Raw genomic sequence first — 13,697 nt, forward strand, 5'->3', positions numbered from 1 at the left:
GTGACTGCCCGAACTACCACTTGGACAAAACACTAACATGTCGATCTATGGAATGGCTTTATAACTCCTTAATGAATTGGTTTCCTTCGGTGTTACTCCATGTCAGACTTATCACCATGCTTTCCATCATATATATTTGCATAGGTGCATTTCATTGGACAAGGTACTCTTTTTTAACAAATCTTCCTTAATTTATGTGCAACATGGGATTAACATGGCATGATGGGTTTGCCCTCTACTTTTTTTATTAACTCCTTTAGATATGTCCCCAAAACACCCAATATGCGCACCACTACAATACTTGTTTCCCTTACTTCGATTTTAATGTCTTTGCTGGCAATGTATGTCATTTCATAGCGGGTACAACCGTGGTCTTCTTTTCCAATGTCATTTCTTCCCTACAAATTAGAGCCAACTAATCCTTGAATTGAAAAGCCAAGTCCCACCACCATATCTTTGCCAGGTTTGCAAGCTAGCCATACAAATTTATAGGCCAACCTCTAAATTTATCAGGAAACCTATCGTGATGATTGCTTTCTCCACTAGCTTTAGCTGACATGACAGATGAGAAGTAGTTGATCTTCCTAAAATATGCTCAAAAGCGAAAACTATAATAAGAGCAATTTGACCAAAAACATCTGGTGTACAAAACGAGTTGTGACTTACACAATTGTTTTTCTTAGCGAAGATTCGATGACCATGCATGCCTTCCAACAATTAGATTGTGTGATTATATTCTTTGTAATCCTTATTTCCGATTTACATCTGCAAGTAAGGCTCTGATACCATGTTATCTAAGGATTGCTTGCAAATGTAATTGCACTGCCATGTTTTTGGCATGTGTTTTTCGACTGCAGATATCTCCGTTGTATTTATATTGGGAATAAGGTTATGAATAGACATGTCTATTCATTAATTACATAATTTATATATATATATATATATATATATATATATCATTATAAATTTACCTCATAATAATAACCTTATATCTCATATATAATGAACACTATATCTCATATATAATTATTCATAGGTTTACCCGACTAAAGCTACAAAACATTAACACTATATTCTATACCAAGGATTTTAAAGGTCCCTTGAAAGCAATGATTGAGACATTTGACAGTTTTTTGAAGAAGAGAACCATCACCTACATGAACCATCTCATAGAGATTTCTTTCACTGTGGCAAAATTTAGAAGGGTATTTGGATTGCTAGCAAAAAGGGAACAAGATCGACTTGAAGGCACCGAGAATAACTCTAGAGGCAAAAGATTTCTATATTCAAATGCTTTGTAGGGATGACCTCACCGACGTAGAGGAGTCACTCAGAAAGTCTTCACAAAATAGGGGAATAAAGAATTCATTTATTAAGCAAGGCCATTGGAGATGTTTAACGGACGTAGTTAAGAGTCGACAGACAGGTTCCAATTGTGCCTTTGATATTTCTTTCCCGCAGGTCTCCCTGATGAATAATTTATTTTGCGATAGAGTATATAATTGGGCCACATTGTTATCAGAGTGTATGTATGAGTTCATGACTGTGTAGCATAAGACTTTTTATATGTCGTACTACACCATCGGGCTACTTCTAGACGTTTTGGTAGACAGAACTTGCATGTAATTTTGTCGAAGGAGATTAGAGTGGGAGAGTTGGCACATAGCGAGCCCCCCATTATGAGATGGTGGCACTTAGATACGCCTGGTGGCTAGAAAGTAGCGGCAGGTCAAAAACATGCCATACAGGAGATAGATGCAAGATTAGATCACACAGACACCGATAGTGGACAATAGGATACATCTAAGAGCGAGAGTGCCAAAGATAGCACTCAAGTTGACAAGGAGGAAGAGGTAGAGTTCGTGTCCGAGCCTCCGTCACTATTTGCACGCCCTATGTTGTCTTCCACAATGCATTTGATGCTCATAGCCAGTACTACCCCCATCCCAACATTTGGCCAACTAAAGGCACCTGTTGTTATGACTCTAGCGGCAGCAACGACAAAGAGAGCCCCCTTGGTCATACCAGAGAGGATGACCACAATAACGAAGGAAGCCCCAGTAGCAGCACTTGACAGGGGGAGTACTCTATTGATTTCTGGGATGCCTCAGACGACAAATAAAGTTTCAGTAGGAGGAGGGGTTACATAGCTACAACATTTTCCATCCAGAGATGTGACTAAGAAGGTTGAGGTGATGGAAACTCAGGAGATAGAGGGTAGCAGGCCACAAGAGCCACAAGTCTAACTAGAAGTGATTGGGTCAGATGTCATGGTGATAGTTAATGCAACACTATTGGTCAATTAGGTGAGTGACAACTCCATGGCTGTGACTAAGCAAGTCAGAAAGCATTCCACAACACCTAGGCAGGGACACATTCCACCAGTGATGGGGCGTGCGAGTGATTGTCTATTGCAGCGGTTTTAGGTTTACATCGATGACTCAAGGACCTTCTATCCAATCCCCAATGAGAGAAAACCTTCATCCTGATGAGATGATGTTGAATAGTGCAGCATAGGAAGAGGTAGTCGTACCAGAGTTGGAGGGTACAGGAGGCGAAGAACAAACGACACCTGCAGTGGTAGTAGATATAGCGGAGGGAGGATGTCCTCCAAAAGCGATGGTAGAGGTTGAGGTACAAACGGTAAAGGAAGAGCCAGCACATGATACATTCGACAAGGATGGAGAGGCATATCCCATTGCTCTTATCAATGTGGTTGATAGAGGCAAGTGGATTGTACAGAGTGTGTTTGCAGCGCAGCGTGAGGAGGCTAGGGAGGAAGCTAGGGTAGCCGCAAAGAGATCTCGGGAGGAGATAGCTAGCCACTCAGCAGACAGCTTGGGCAAAGGAGCCAGCAACACTCGTGGTACAATTAGAGGCAGCCACAAAGGGTAAGAGTATGGTAGAGACACAACTAGAAGCGGTTACACATGAGAAGTGTATGGTGGAGACATAGTTAGTAGAGGTTATAAAGGAGAAGTGTGTAGCAGAGATAGTTAGTCGCAGCCAAGGAGGCATGCAATAGAAAGAAGGTTGAACTACAAGGTGTTGCATTAATGTTAAAGGAGGCAGTCGAAGCGAACTCTCAGGCAAATTTGGACATCCATACTTAGCAAGTGTATCAATTGTGCAAGAAGTTGAACCCTCCAACATTCCAACCAACTTCAACGACACTCCCTTCCACTTCATCTTAGCTTGTTTTCTTTTATGTTATGTATTGAGAATTGTCTCCATTTTGTGTTCATCATCAGGAGACGACTTTTTTTTTGGGAGGGATGATGTTGCCAGTAATATTTGTAAAGTCTTTCAGCAATAGTTAATAATTGATTATGTGTTCGGTAGTATCCCATACTAGAGAAAGTTAGAATGCAACGGTTGAGTCACGACCCTTCGGATACTATATGTACATTCTCCTGAACGGGAATAGATATCACCAAAACTCTTGACAGCATTGTCATATGATGTACTAGAATGAATATTATAGAAATGAACAGTAAGGTTTCTTTAAACATTGTGTTATCTTATTTTTGTGTTATGCTTCATTAATTTCCTAAAATGCACTAAACTAGTTTAACCGTGACAATAAATAGAGGCATCGTATGCTATACAAAAGTTGCATTGTATTTCTCTTGTAGCCATCACTGGTCATTGTGTGGCATTATCATGTTGAGCCTATCGTGGATTTCTATCAAACACCATTGACCCGTCTTCCCTAGCAATTACAGGTGTTATATGATGTACTCGAATAAATATTAAAGAAATGAGCAATAAGGCCTCTTGAAACATTGTGTTATCTTATTTCAGTGTTATGCTTCATTACTTTCCTAGTATACACTAAACCAGTTTACCCGTGACAATAAACAGAGGCACTATATGCTATGCAAAAGTTGCATTGTATTTCTCTCGTAACCATCACCGGTCACTATGTGGTGTTATTATGTTGAGTCTAGTGTGGATTTCTATCAAATGCCATTAATCCGTCTTCCCCAGCAATTACGGGTGTTACATTGCGTTCAATGGATATGAAATGATATGGCATGGTAATAGAGATGACTTGGCACCGTATGATTACCGGTAATGTATTTCCCAGCACCATTATAATTATCCCTGGCACTATGCGATCACACATTCTATGTCGGCATTTTTACTTGTCTTTTGTGTGACTCAGCCGCCACATTACATCCATGATCTTCATATTGTTGTCCTATGTTGCCCCGAGTATCCGGGATGAGGATGGCAGGACGGGTTTTTGGGACGGAAATTTTTTTTGGTGATTTTGGGGATGGGGTGGAACGACAAACGAGGACTGCTATATATATAGGGAAATTTTAAAATATACACTAAAATTTGCAAATATACATGTTATTCATATGAAACTAAGCACAAAGCATGTCATTTAAACATTATAGAACCTTAACATACACCATTTCAACGCCATCTAGGAAATAATAACCGATTTTAATACTCAATTGTCAATATGCATATCAATATGTGAATAAAAATATTTAAATATAAGTTTAGCAGTGAAAAATATCATAAAAATCTGGAAATCTATATATGCCCAAAGGCTACAGGGCTGCCATAAAGTTTCATCATCATGTTCAAGTTCAACATAGAAAACAAAATATAGAAAAACGAAGCAAACTGCTCCTCCTATTCTGCCTCTGCCACCATGGAAGCAAAAAAAGTCACCTCCTCTTCTCACAAAATGAAAACCCCAACAAGCTGCAACACACTCCAACTTCAAGCAAAACAAAACAAATGCCAAAACAACCACAATGTGGTTGTTTTTGACCTTTTAGGGCATTTGGAGGGGCAGGGCACATTGGACCACCACATAGGGACAAACAAAATAAAGTTTTTTGTTTTAAATTTTTTTTAGAACAGGAACGACTGGTTGTTCCCGATACAGTCGAGGGACTTTTGGACGTCCCATTTCTGTACCAAGGCCTTTTTTTCTCCCAGAAGTCCCCAAGTACCAAGGACATCTCCTGCATTTTTTGCCTAACTGGGGACGGCAGGGGGATGTCCCATACCTGTCCCCCCGTCCCAGGGATGTCCCCGTCTCGAAAACCTTGGCTTTTTGGGTGAGTACGTGTCCCAAGGGTACGTAGTTGTTGTCTGTTCATTTGGTGTTAACTTGCAATACTCTTTATGAGTGTGCCTTTTCACAATTACCTTACCCTGCTGCAGTGGATGTTTGTGACGGCAGGAGTTTCTTTGGTTCCCATTGCTCATACTTGGGATGCTGCGACCATTAAAATTTTGGTATTCATTCTCGCATGGTGAAGATTAATAGAGTCTACCGGAGATTGCATGTTAGTGTGTAATGTTGAGAGGAAACTCGACTGTATTGGAGATTTGCAGACAGTTTGTGATATGCTTTGTGTGTTCAGTCAATAACAGTATTAAGGGAGATATTCTATATATTGTTTTTGTTTTTATCTGCAGCCAATCTCTGTCTGTATTTCTGATTTAAATACTTATTGAACCTAAATCTTAGACATCAATAAGAAGAAGATTTGGTGATTGATTCTGTCATAATCGACGAAGAAGTTTCCTTTTGTAATCAGTTTTTTGTGAAGTCCATCACTTCTATTGAAACTGTGTGTATATGCAGAATTTTTTTTTAAAGTAATTAACCTAAAAGAAAGTAATTTCATGTGTCGTAAATTAGGAACACGATACAATGTTTGAGTTTATGAATTCTGATCTTTGCATGATCATGATAAATTGAAGGTTTTCTGACAGTGCAGAGATATTGTAATATGATTTTAAGAAACTTAATAAAGGAATCATCTTTTGGCATGGCTGGGTTTTTCCCTCGGTGAGGAGGGTTTTCCCAGGATAAGAACATGTGTTATCTGTTCTTGTGTTTTGCATTTCAGTTATGTTATTTTTGTTCTCTAAATTTTAACAACAATGACAATCTCTGTTCCAAGAACAATCCATGCTCCAAACCCAGCAAGGGCAGTAGCTTAATAACATAGAGCCCAACACGCTAGATGGAAGGTACTAGGCTAGAGGTTTAACTTCTAAACTAATGACTATGAAAGAGGCAAGTTGAAAGATGGCAATATCCGTGAAGAAGCAGTCTGAGGTGGGCAATGTCTGTGACAGGGAAGTGTGAAAGAGAACAATGGCCATGACAGGGCAGTAAGTGTGCAATGATCATAATGGGGCAGAGCGCAAGGCCAAGAAGAAGCAATGTGAGAGTAAAAGATGACTGTGAAAGTGCAGGGTGAAAAAGAGAATGACCATTAAGGAGCAGTGTGAAGGCGAGCAGTGACCAGGATGAGGCATAATGGTGATATGTGAAAGATAGCAATAGCCATGAAAAGATAGTGTGTTGATAATGTCGAAAAGAGCAGACACCATGAAGGAGTAGTGTGAAAGAAAGCGAATTCGCAAAGAAAGAAAGTGAAAAAGAGCAAGAACCATTAAAGAGACATGTGAAAGAGAGAAGCAATCATGTAAGGGCAACGCAGCTCATTGATTGAGTACCCCCAACATGTACATGGAAGCTCATGACTAGCAGTCTTAAAATAACAGCTTCCTCATCTATGTAAGTTGGCACACTCATTTTTACAATTGCAAGAAAAAGAAAAGTGACTATGTAGCCACTGGTGGTAAGACATTCTTCACACAATCATACATTAGACCTCGAGTTAATTGCAATCAAACTCTTATACTGATGTTAAATCTCAACTCCCACAAGGCACTAAACAAGATGGATAAGGAGATATAAAGAATGGAACAGATGCAAATCTACTTCAAATAGTGGCTCTCTATTCCTTCAACACTATCTCAATGACTGCAAGTGCTTAGACCGAGGTAGGTCACTTTCGCACAAACTTCTCTTGAATCTGGCCATTAGAGCTTCTCATTACACAAACAGGAAATTTCTTCCATTTAATATATAAGCTTAACTATTTGTAGGCTTATTAGTTTAAATTGCAACTTACAAGCTACTTTAATTAGTACATAGTACGTTGGATGCTATTACCCCCTTCTTCTAGACTCTAGTTTTCATCTACTCTAGTTTTCATTGTACTTAGACTTATGTTTGTTGGATCATCCTGATAACAACATATTGGATCAATGCAATCCCAATCATTATGGAGTTACTCACCAAACTGGACTACTCAATACTAGACTTTATGAACACTTGAGCTATATTTGTACGATAACTATATACTCAGCTAGACACATCCCTCCCAACACACCTCTCCCCCTCACCTTCCCCACTTCCATTTCTATCACCTTGACATTCCTCCCTTATCAATCAATTGCACACATCATTGGAATTTTTCCATCTACATGCAACATGAGAATCACATTATAGATAGACCACTCCCATAATGCATACCCTGCTAAGTCAAATGGCTCCAAACAGATTTCAAACAACTTGTGCTCCAACTTTTGACTTTCATAGACTCAAATAAAATCGGCTTCAACCTAAAAGCTAGATCTAACAGGACTTCAAAGAAGAATGACACAATGGCAATCCTCGTTGAGAACATTTCACGTGAAAAAATTGGCAAGGGTAGTAGCTTAACGAGAAGGTGCCTGACAACCTAAATGGAAGGTACTGGGCCAGAGTTCTAAACTAAGGCCCAAAAAGAGGCCGTGCGAAGTGAGCAATGACCATGAAGGGGTGGTGTGAAAGAAAGCGAAGGCAATGACAGGGCCATAGGTATGGATTATAATGGGGCAGTGTGAAAGAGTACCAGCCAAGAAAGACCACTGTGAGAGTGAAAGATGAGCATGAGCAGTGTGAAGGAGAGCAATAACCAAGATGAAGCATATTGAGGGCATGTGAAAGAAAGCAATAACCATGAAAAGGCAGTGTGTTGGCAATGTGAAAAAGAGTGACCCCTATGAAGGAGCAGTGTGAAAGAGCGCAACTTCGTGAAGAAGGAATGTGAAGGAGAGCAACAACCCTGAAGGAGAAATGTGAAAGAGAGAAACAGTTACAACAGAGCAATGTAGCTCATTGGTTGGTCAGCCCCAACACATACATGGAAATCGTGAGTTGCAATCCTATAGTAACACATTCCTCAACTGTATAAATTCGCACACTCATTTTTTCAAATGTGAAAAAGATATAGTAAATATAAAGCCGCTGATGGTAAAACATTCTTCACAAAATCATCCACTGGAGCTCTAGTTGATCGCAACTAAACTCCTATACTAATGTTCAATCTTCTCTAACACGAGGCATTGCACAAGATGGTTAAAACGGAGATATAAAGAAGGGAACAACTATAAGTCTACTTCAAATGGTGGCTCTCTATTCATCCAACACTACCACAATGGCTGGGAGTGCTTAAACCGAGGTAGGACACTTTTGCACATACTTTTCTTAAACCTGGCCATGAGGGCTTCTCATCACACTAAAGAGAAAAACTCTTCCATTTATTCTATGAGCTTAATCATTTGTACATTGTATGTTAGTGTAATATCCTCCCCTGATTTGAACTTTGACTTGCAGAAATTTAACTTAAGGAATATTGTCAAACACTTTGTATGCAAACTCATAAAGCTGATTTCCTCAATAAATTGCTTTCCAATGAGTAGATTTACGAACAACTATGAAGTGACATTAAAATGCATAATACACATCATAACATTTTCACAAACACTTGGCACACATTCAATAGTATATGGAATATCTGGAAACTCTTTCAATCTGCTAATAAAGGGTGATTTTTAAATGTAGATGTGCACTTACAGCTGCCTTAAAGGCTGCAACAACTATTCAGACTTGTATTCAACAATTATTATGCAAAATATCAAAATTTGACAGAAGAAACCTGGAATTAGTTGCCGTAGTATTTTGCAGATGTAGTCGGCCAGCCCTCCAAACTTCTAATCAGCCGGAAAAACAAGTAAACTTGATACCAACACTGTTCACGCCGTACTGTAGCAAGATACTGTTCATGCCCACTGTAGCAAAATACTGTTCATGCGGCACTATAGCAATAACTAACTTCAGATCTGCACCTCAAACCCTTGTAAATTTCTTTATGCAAACGCCCCAAATGAAACCCAGTGTGTTTCCTGAAGTGAAAACACCCTTGATCCTCCTGACTGTGTCTTCCAACAGCGAAGAGAATGCTAGCAAAGAGGGATTCCGTCCTCCAAGCCCGATAATCAGATATCCAGCAACATAACATTAATCTTCATCCAAGCATACAAAAAAAAAGCTCTTCCATTTCTTTTATAGTGTTCTCACAAGAGCTCAATCCTTCGTTTTCTCAATGTGGGATAAAACATAACTCCCATTATGTACCTTATGTCTCCAATGTGTTATAAAAATAAAGGGAACTCTTTTAATTTAAATATTTCCCACAAACTATAGTCTATGCATTAATAAAGTTAAATATTTAAATTTAACTTTATAAAATGGCTTTATCAATGCATAACAAATCTTATCAATGATAAATAAGTTTTCCTGTCGATTTTAAACAATTACCATCGACATACCACTGTGACTGAATGTCCGGCCATGTCCAAGATGACTTACTATAAATAGTAAGTATGCCCAAAGTTGCCTCAGAACCCCTCAGAAAGACCTGCAACTGAAACTGTCTAGGCCAAATGGCCTCTAAGCCCCTTTAATGTCCTAGTTAGCCTACGGGACTGTGGGGAAATAGGCTAACGACAACATCATGCTATGAATGCTAGAAAGGGGACATTACAGTTAGATGTTATTTCCCCCCTTGTTTTCAATGTACTTGGACCTATATTTATTAAATCATCCTGATAAAAACACATTAGATAAATGCAATCCAAATCATTATGGATATAATCAACAAATTGGACTACTCGATACTAGATTTCATGAGCCATTTTGACTAGACACACCCCTCCCAATACACCTCTCCCCGACGCATCCCCCCTTCCCTTTCTACAACCTTGCTGTTCCTCCCTTGTCGATTGGAATTATTCAATCTACATGCACAGTGAAAGTTGCATTCTAGATAGATCACTCTGATGATCCATACCCTGTTAAGTCAAATGGCTCCAAACAGTTTTCAAACAACTTGTGCTCTAATCTTTGATTCTCATACACTCAATCAAATTGCCTACAATCTAAAAAAAATTAGGTCCAACAGTACTTTGAAAAGGAGTTCCACAATGACAGTCTCTGTTGTATGAACAATTCATGCTCCAAACCTGGCATGGGCAGTAACTTAACAACAAAGTGCTCAACACGCTTAACTGGAGGTACTAGGCTAGAGTTCTTAACTAATGACCATAAGAGAGGCAAGGTGAAAGACAGTGATACCCGTGAAGAATGAGTGTGAAGTAAGCAATGAACATGATGAGTAAGTGTTGAAGAGAGCTGTGATGATGACATTGCAATAAGTGTGCAATAATTATCATGGGGCGGTGTAAAAGAGCAACGACCAAGAAGGAGCAATGTGAGAGCGAAAGATGACTGTGAAAGTGCAGGATAAATAAGAGCAATGACCATTAAGGAGCAACGTGAAGGAGAACACTGAGCAGTATGAGGCAGAATGGAAACATATACAAGAACGCAATAACCATGAACAGGCAATGTGTTGGCAATGTGAAAGAGAGAAACCATTATGAATGAGCAGTGTGAAAGAGAGCAACTTTGCAAAGAGGGAGTGTGAAACAGAGGAACAACCCTGAAGGAGCAATGTGAAAGAGAGAAACAGTCATGACAGGGCAATGTAGCTCATTGGTTGGGCACCCCAACACAGACATGGAAGCTCATGAGTTGCAGTCCTAAAATAACACCACCTGCATACAGCACACGCATTTTTTCAAATGTGAAAAAAAGAAGTGACTGTAAAGCCGCCGGTCGTTCAGCTCAGCACCAATGCACTCCGGCATTTTAAACGGTAGGTCCAAGGTTCGAATCTTGAGCTAACAGCCTCTTCATGTGTTTTACAATATGAAATAAATCAAAAGTATCTGATGCCCAGTTCTAAGTTATGTGGCACTAACAAGTCAAATTCTTCAATGCATTCCATTAAAGAAAGACTAAAACTAAAATAAGGAAGTTACGAGGATCTAACCGCGAAAAGAGAGAGCGCAACTGTGGCTTGAACAAGCTGCTGCAAAAGAACGCCTTTAATTACAGTGGGAAGAGCGACCAAATTGCGCAGCTCCTCCTCCTTGCGAGAATGCATGCGATAGCGATCCAACGGTGGCAACATCTGATATGCCCCCGCATATATCCAATACACCACAATGGGCGCCAATGCCCCCATCGCTTCATCGCTCACATAACCTTCCCAAAAAACCATCTTCTCAATAAAATAATTTTTAAATGGCCTGATGAACTAAAATGTTGCTGCAACCTCAAAACCTACACATTGCTATTTCTTTCAACGTCTGTTCTCACGCCTAGCTCAGATCCAACGATCAACGACACTGAAAAGAGAAGTGTAGCCCCATTAATTGATAGAATTAAGTGTCGGATTAGCAGATGCGTATGGTAGATCCATCTTTCTACTCAAATTTTTAACGGAAGAAAATACCCAGCTAAAGACGAGAATTTGACAAGTTAATTTCGGGCCCGGGATGAAAACAGACGAGTGATCTTTCTGGGTTTTTCAATGCGGATTCGAAAACCCTTTCTCTTTCTCCGTTTATAAGGGATTTTCTTTCTTTTTTTAATCGGATCTATTTGACAAAAACAGGGTTGAAAATGATTGGAGTGCTTGTTTTGAAAGTACGGGCAATATAAACCTTTGGTTTGCCTTCAAATTAGGATTAGGATTAGGATTTGTATTTGAATTTGATGGACACATTCACGTGGTCGATCAATCTTATTGGCTCCTTAAGGATTTTTCCTATATTTATTATTATTATTATTAATTTTTTGATGTAATATGAATGTACCAATATTCTTTTGGCAAGTGTTATTACATTCTTTCAATTCAAAGCTAGCTAGTGGGTTGAGGATTATGTTGAAATTTTATGCGCTTCAAAATAGGCGTCACGAGGCAGAGGTTTGGTATTGGAAAACTATTCAAACTTTGTTTGGTCTTCTTGTGTTACCAGCTGTTCTTTATGGATGTGAAATATGGGCCAGCAGCACTTCAGCCTTACGATGGAAACAAATTGAGAGGATTTAGAAGCGTTGGATCAAAAACAAGTTTAAAATCAAGAACACTGTCTCATATGATATTATGTTAAGTGAAGTGGGGGATGTACCTATTGAGACAATCGCTATGGTTCGCCTCATTAGCTACCGAAAAAGGACTGAAAAAATGTGTGAAGATAGATGGCCTAAAATGGTCTTTGATGATACATTGTGCAAACGTAAAAAGACATGGATGCAACAAAACATCAAGTGGATGTGCAAATGGAATATCCATTTTAATATGTGCCTCGTTAATAATAAAGAAATAAAGCTCTTTGTTATGGAGAAATTCTATAAGAAGATTTGGGGTAAAGGACTTGGAAGGAAAAAAACTTATTATATCAGCAAGTTCAACCCCACATGTGATCAACTTTAAAAGGCATACATAGGGGCCAACATGTCTTAGAGAGCTAAAAGTCTCATTGCACGACTCAGAACCAACTGTCATCAACTCTGATGTGAGACCGGTCAGTGGAAGAGGCCAAAAGAGTCTTGGAAAGAGAGAATTTGCACATTTTGCAATGCTAGGAAGGTTGAAACAGAACAACACTTTATGTTAGAATTTGATGTGTATAAGTAAATTAGGTTCAAATTTGCGGACATTATATCTGGAAGCTCTTGGCACGATTTATTCAACGAGGAGTACTTTGATAAGTTAGGTGGGCTCATCATCAACTCGCACAAAAAAAGATCTGAATTAGTAAAGCTAGTTTAGTCAGAAGGTTGTCCCATAGGCTATTTTTAGCCTTGTGGATGTTAAAAATCTATCTATATATCTATATGTGTTTGATTCAAATAAATGTCATGTGATATTATGTAATAGTAATAATAATAAATATAATGTTGTTATTAGTACTTGTATTTTAATGAAGTACAATGGTTACACTAATAATAATAATATATAATATATATGTAATAATAGTATTTTGATAATGACATAGAGAAAATCACATTTTCTATTTCTTCATATATTCTTAAAGAGTCATCTTTTCTAATCAAGTTTCCTCCATTTTATGCTTTAACATACATGATGGATAGTTGACATGAACATTTTTATATAGGTGTTGACAATTCTATTGAAAGTAATGTATTTGATTCAAACAAATGTCATGACATTATGTAATAAAGAGTGTTGCTACTAGTACTTATATTTTGACAAGGTGAAATGGTTACACTAATAACAAGGACACAAAGCGTCAAAGTTCCTGCCTAAGTATAGTTTTTGCATATGATAAATATCAATTTAGATAGTGTTTTATACATTGGACATGTAATAGGATAAAGCGTGTTGTGCACTTTTTCATTGTATTTCAATAATAGTTTACATTAGCAAAGCATCTACTCAATCATGTTATACAATTTGATAGAACAAAAGTATGTCTTATAGCATATCAAAGCATATACATTATTTCATTATACATATATGACATAGAGAGTGTACTTGGATATGAGACTCATGCATATACATTGTTTGTTTACACACTTTATTTTATATTGACTAGTATCTTTTGTAACTGCCATTATTTATAGCTTGATATGTCTTTATAGCTATTCATGATACTTGCAAATT

At 38.4% G+C, this 13,697-nt stretch overlaps 1 protein-coding gene across 1 annotated transcript in view; it reads right to left on the bottom strand.

The window, feature by feature from the left end:
* Positions 1–11,695, bottom strand: part of LOC149535962 (very-long-chain aldehyde decarbonylase GL1-9-like) — a 38,838-nt gene extending 27,143 nt beyond the window's left edge. The window contains exon 1 of the mRNA XM_089804215.1: positions 11,055–11,695. Within this exon, the coding sequence (XP_089660341.1) occupies positions 11,055–11,285 (231 nt within the window). The 5' untranslated portion in view covers positions 11,286–11,695. The remainder of the gene's footprint in view (positions 1–11,054) is intronic.
* Between the last annotated feature and the right edge of the window lie 2,002 nt (positions 11,696–13,697).

Source organism: Cupressus sempervirens, chromosome 10, assembly GCF_028749045.1.
Source record: "Cupressus sempervirens isolate cs-2001-9-10 chromosome 10, ASM2874904v1, whole genome shotgun sequence".
In the NCBI taxonomy this organism is placed as follows: Eukaryota; Viridiplantae; Streptophyta; class Pinopsida; order Cupressales; family Cupressaceae; genus Cupressus; species Cupressus sempervirens.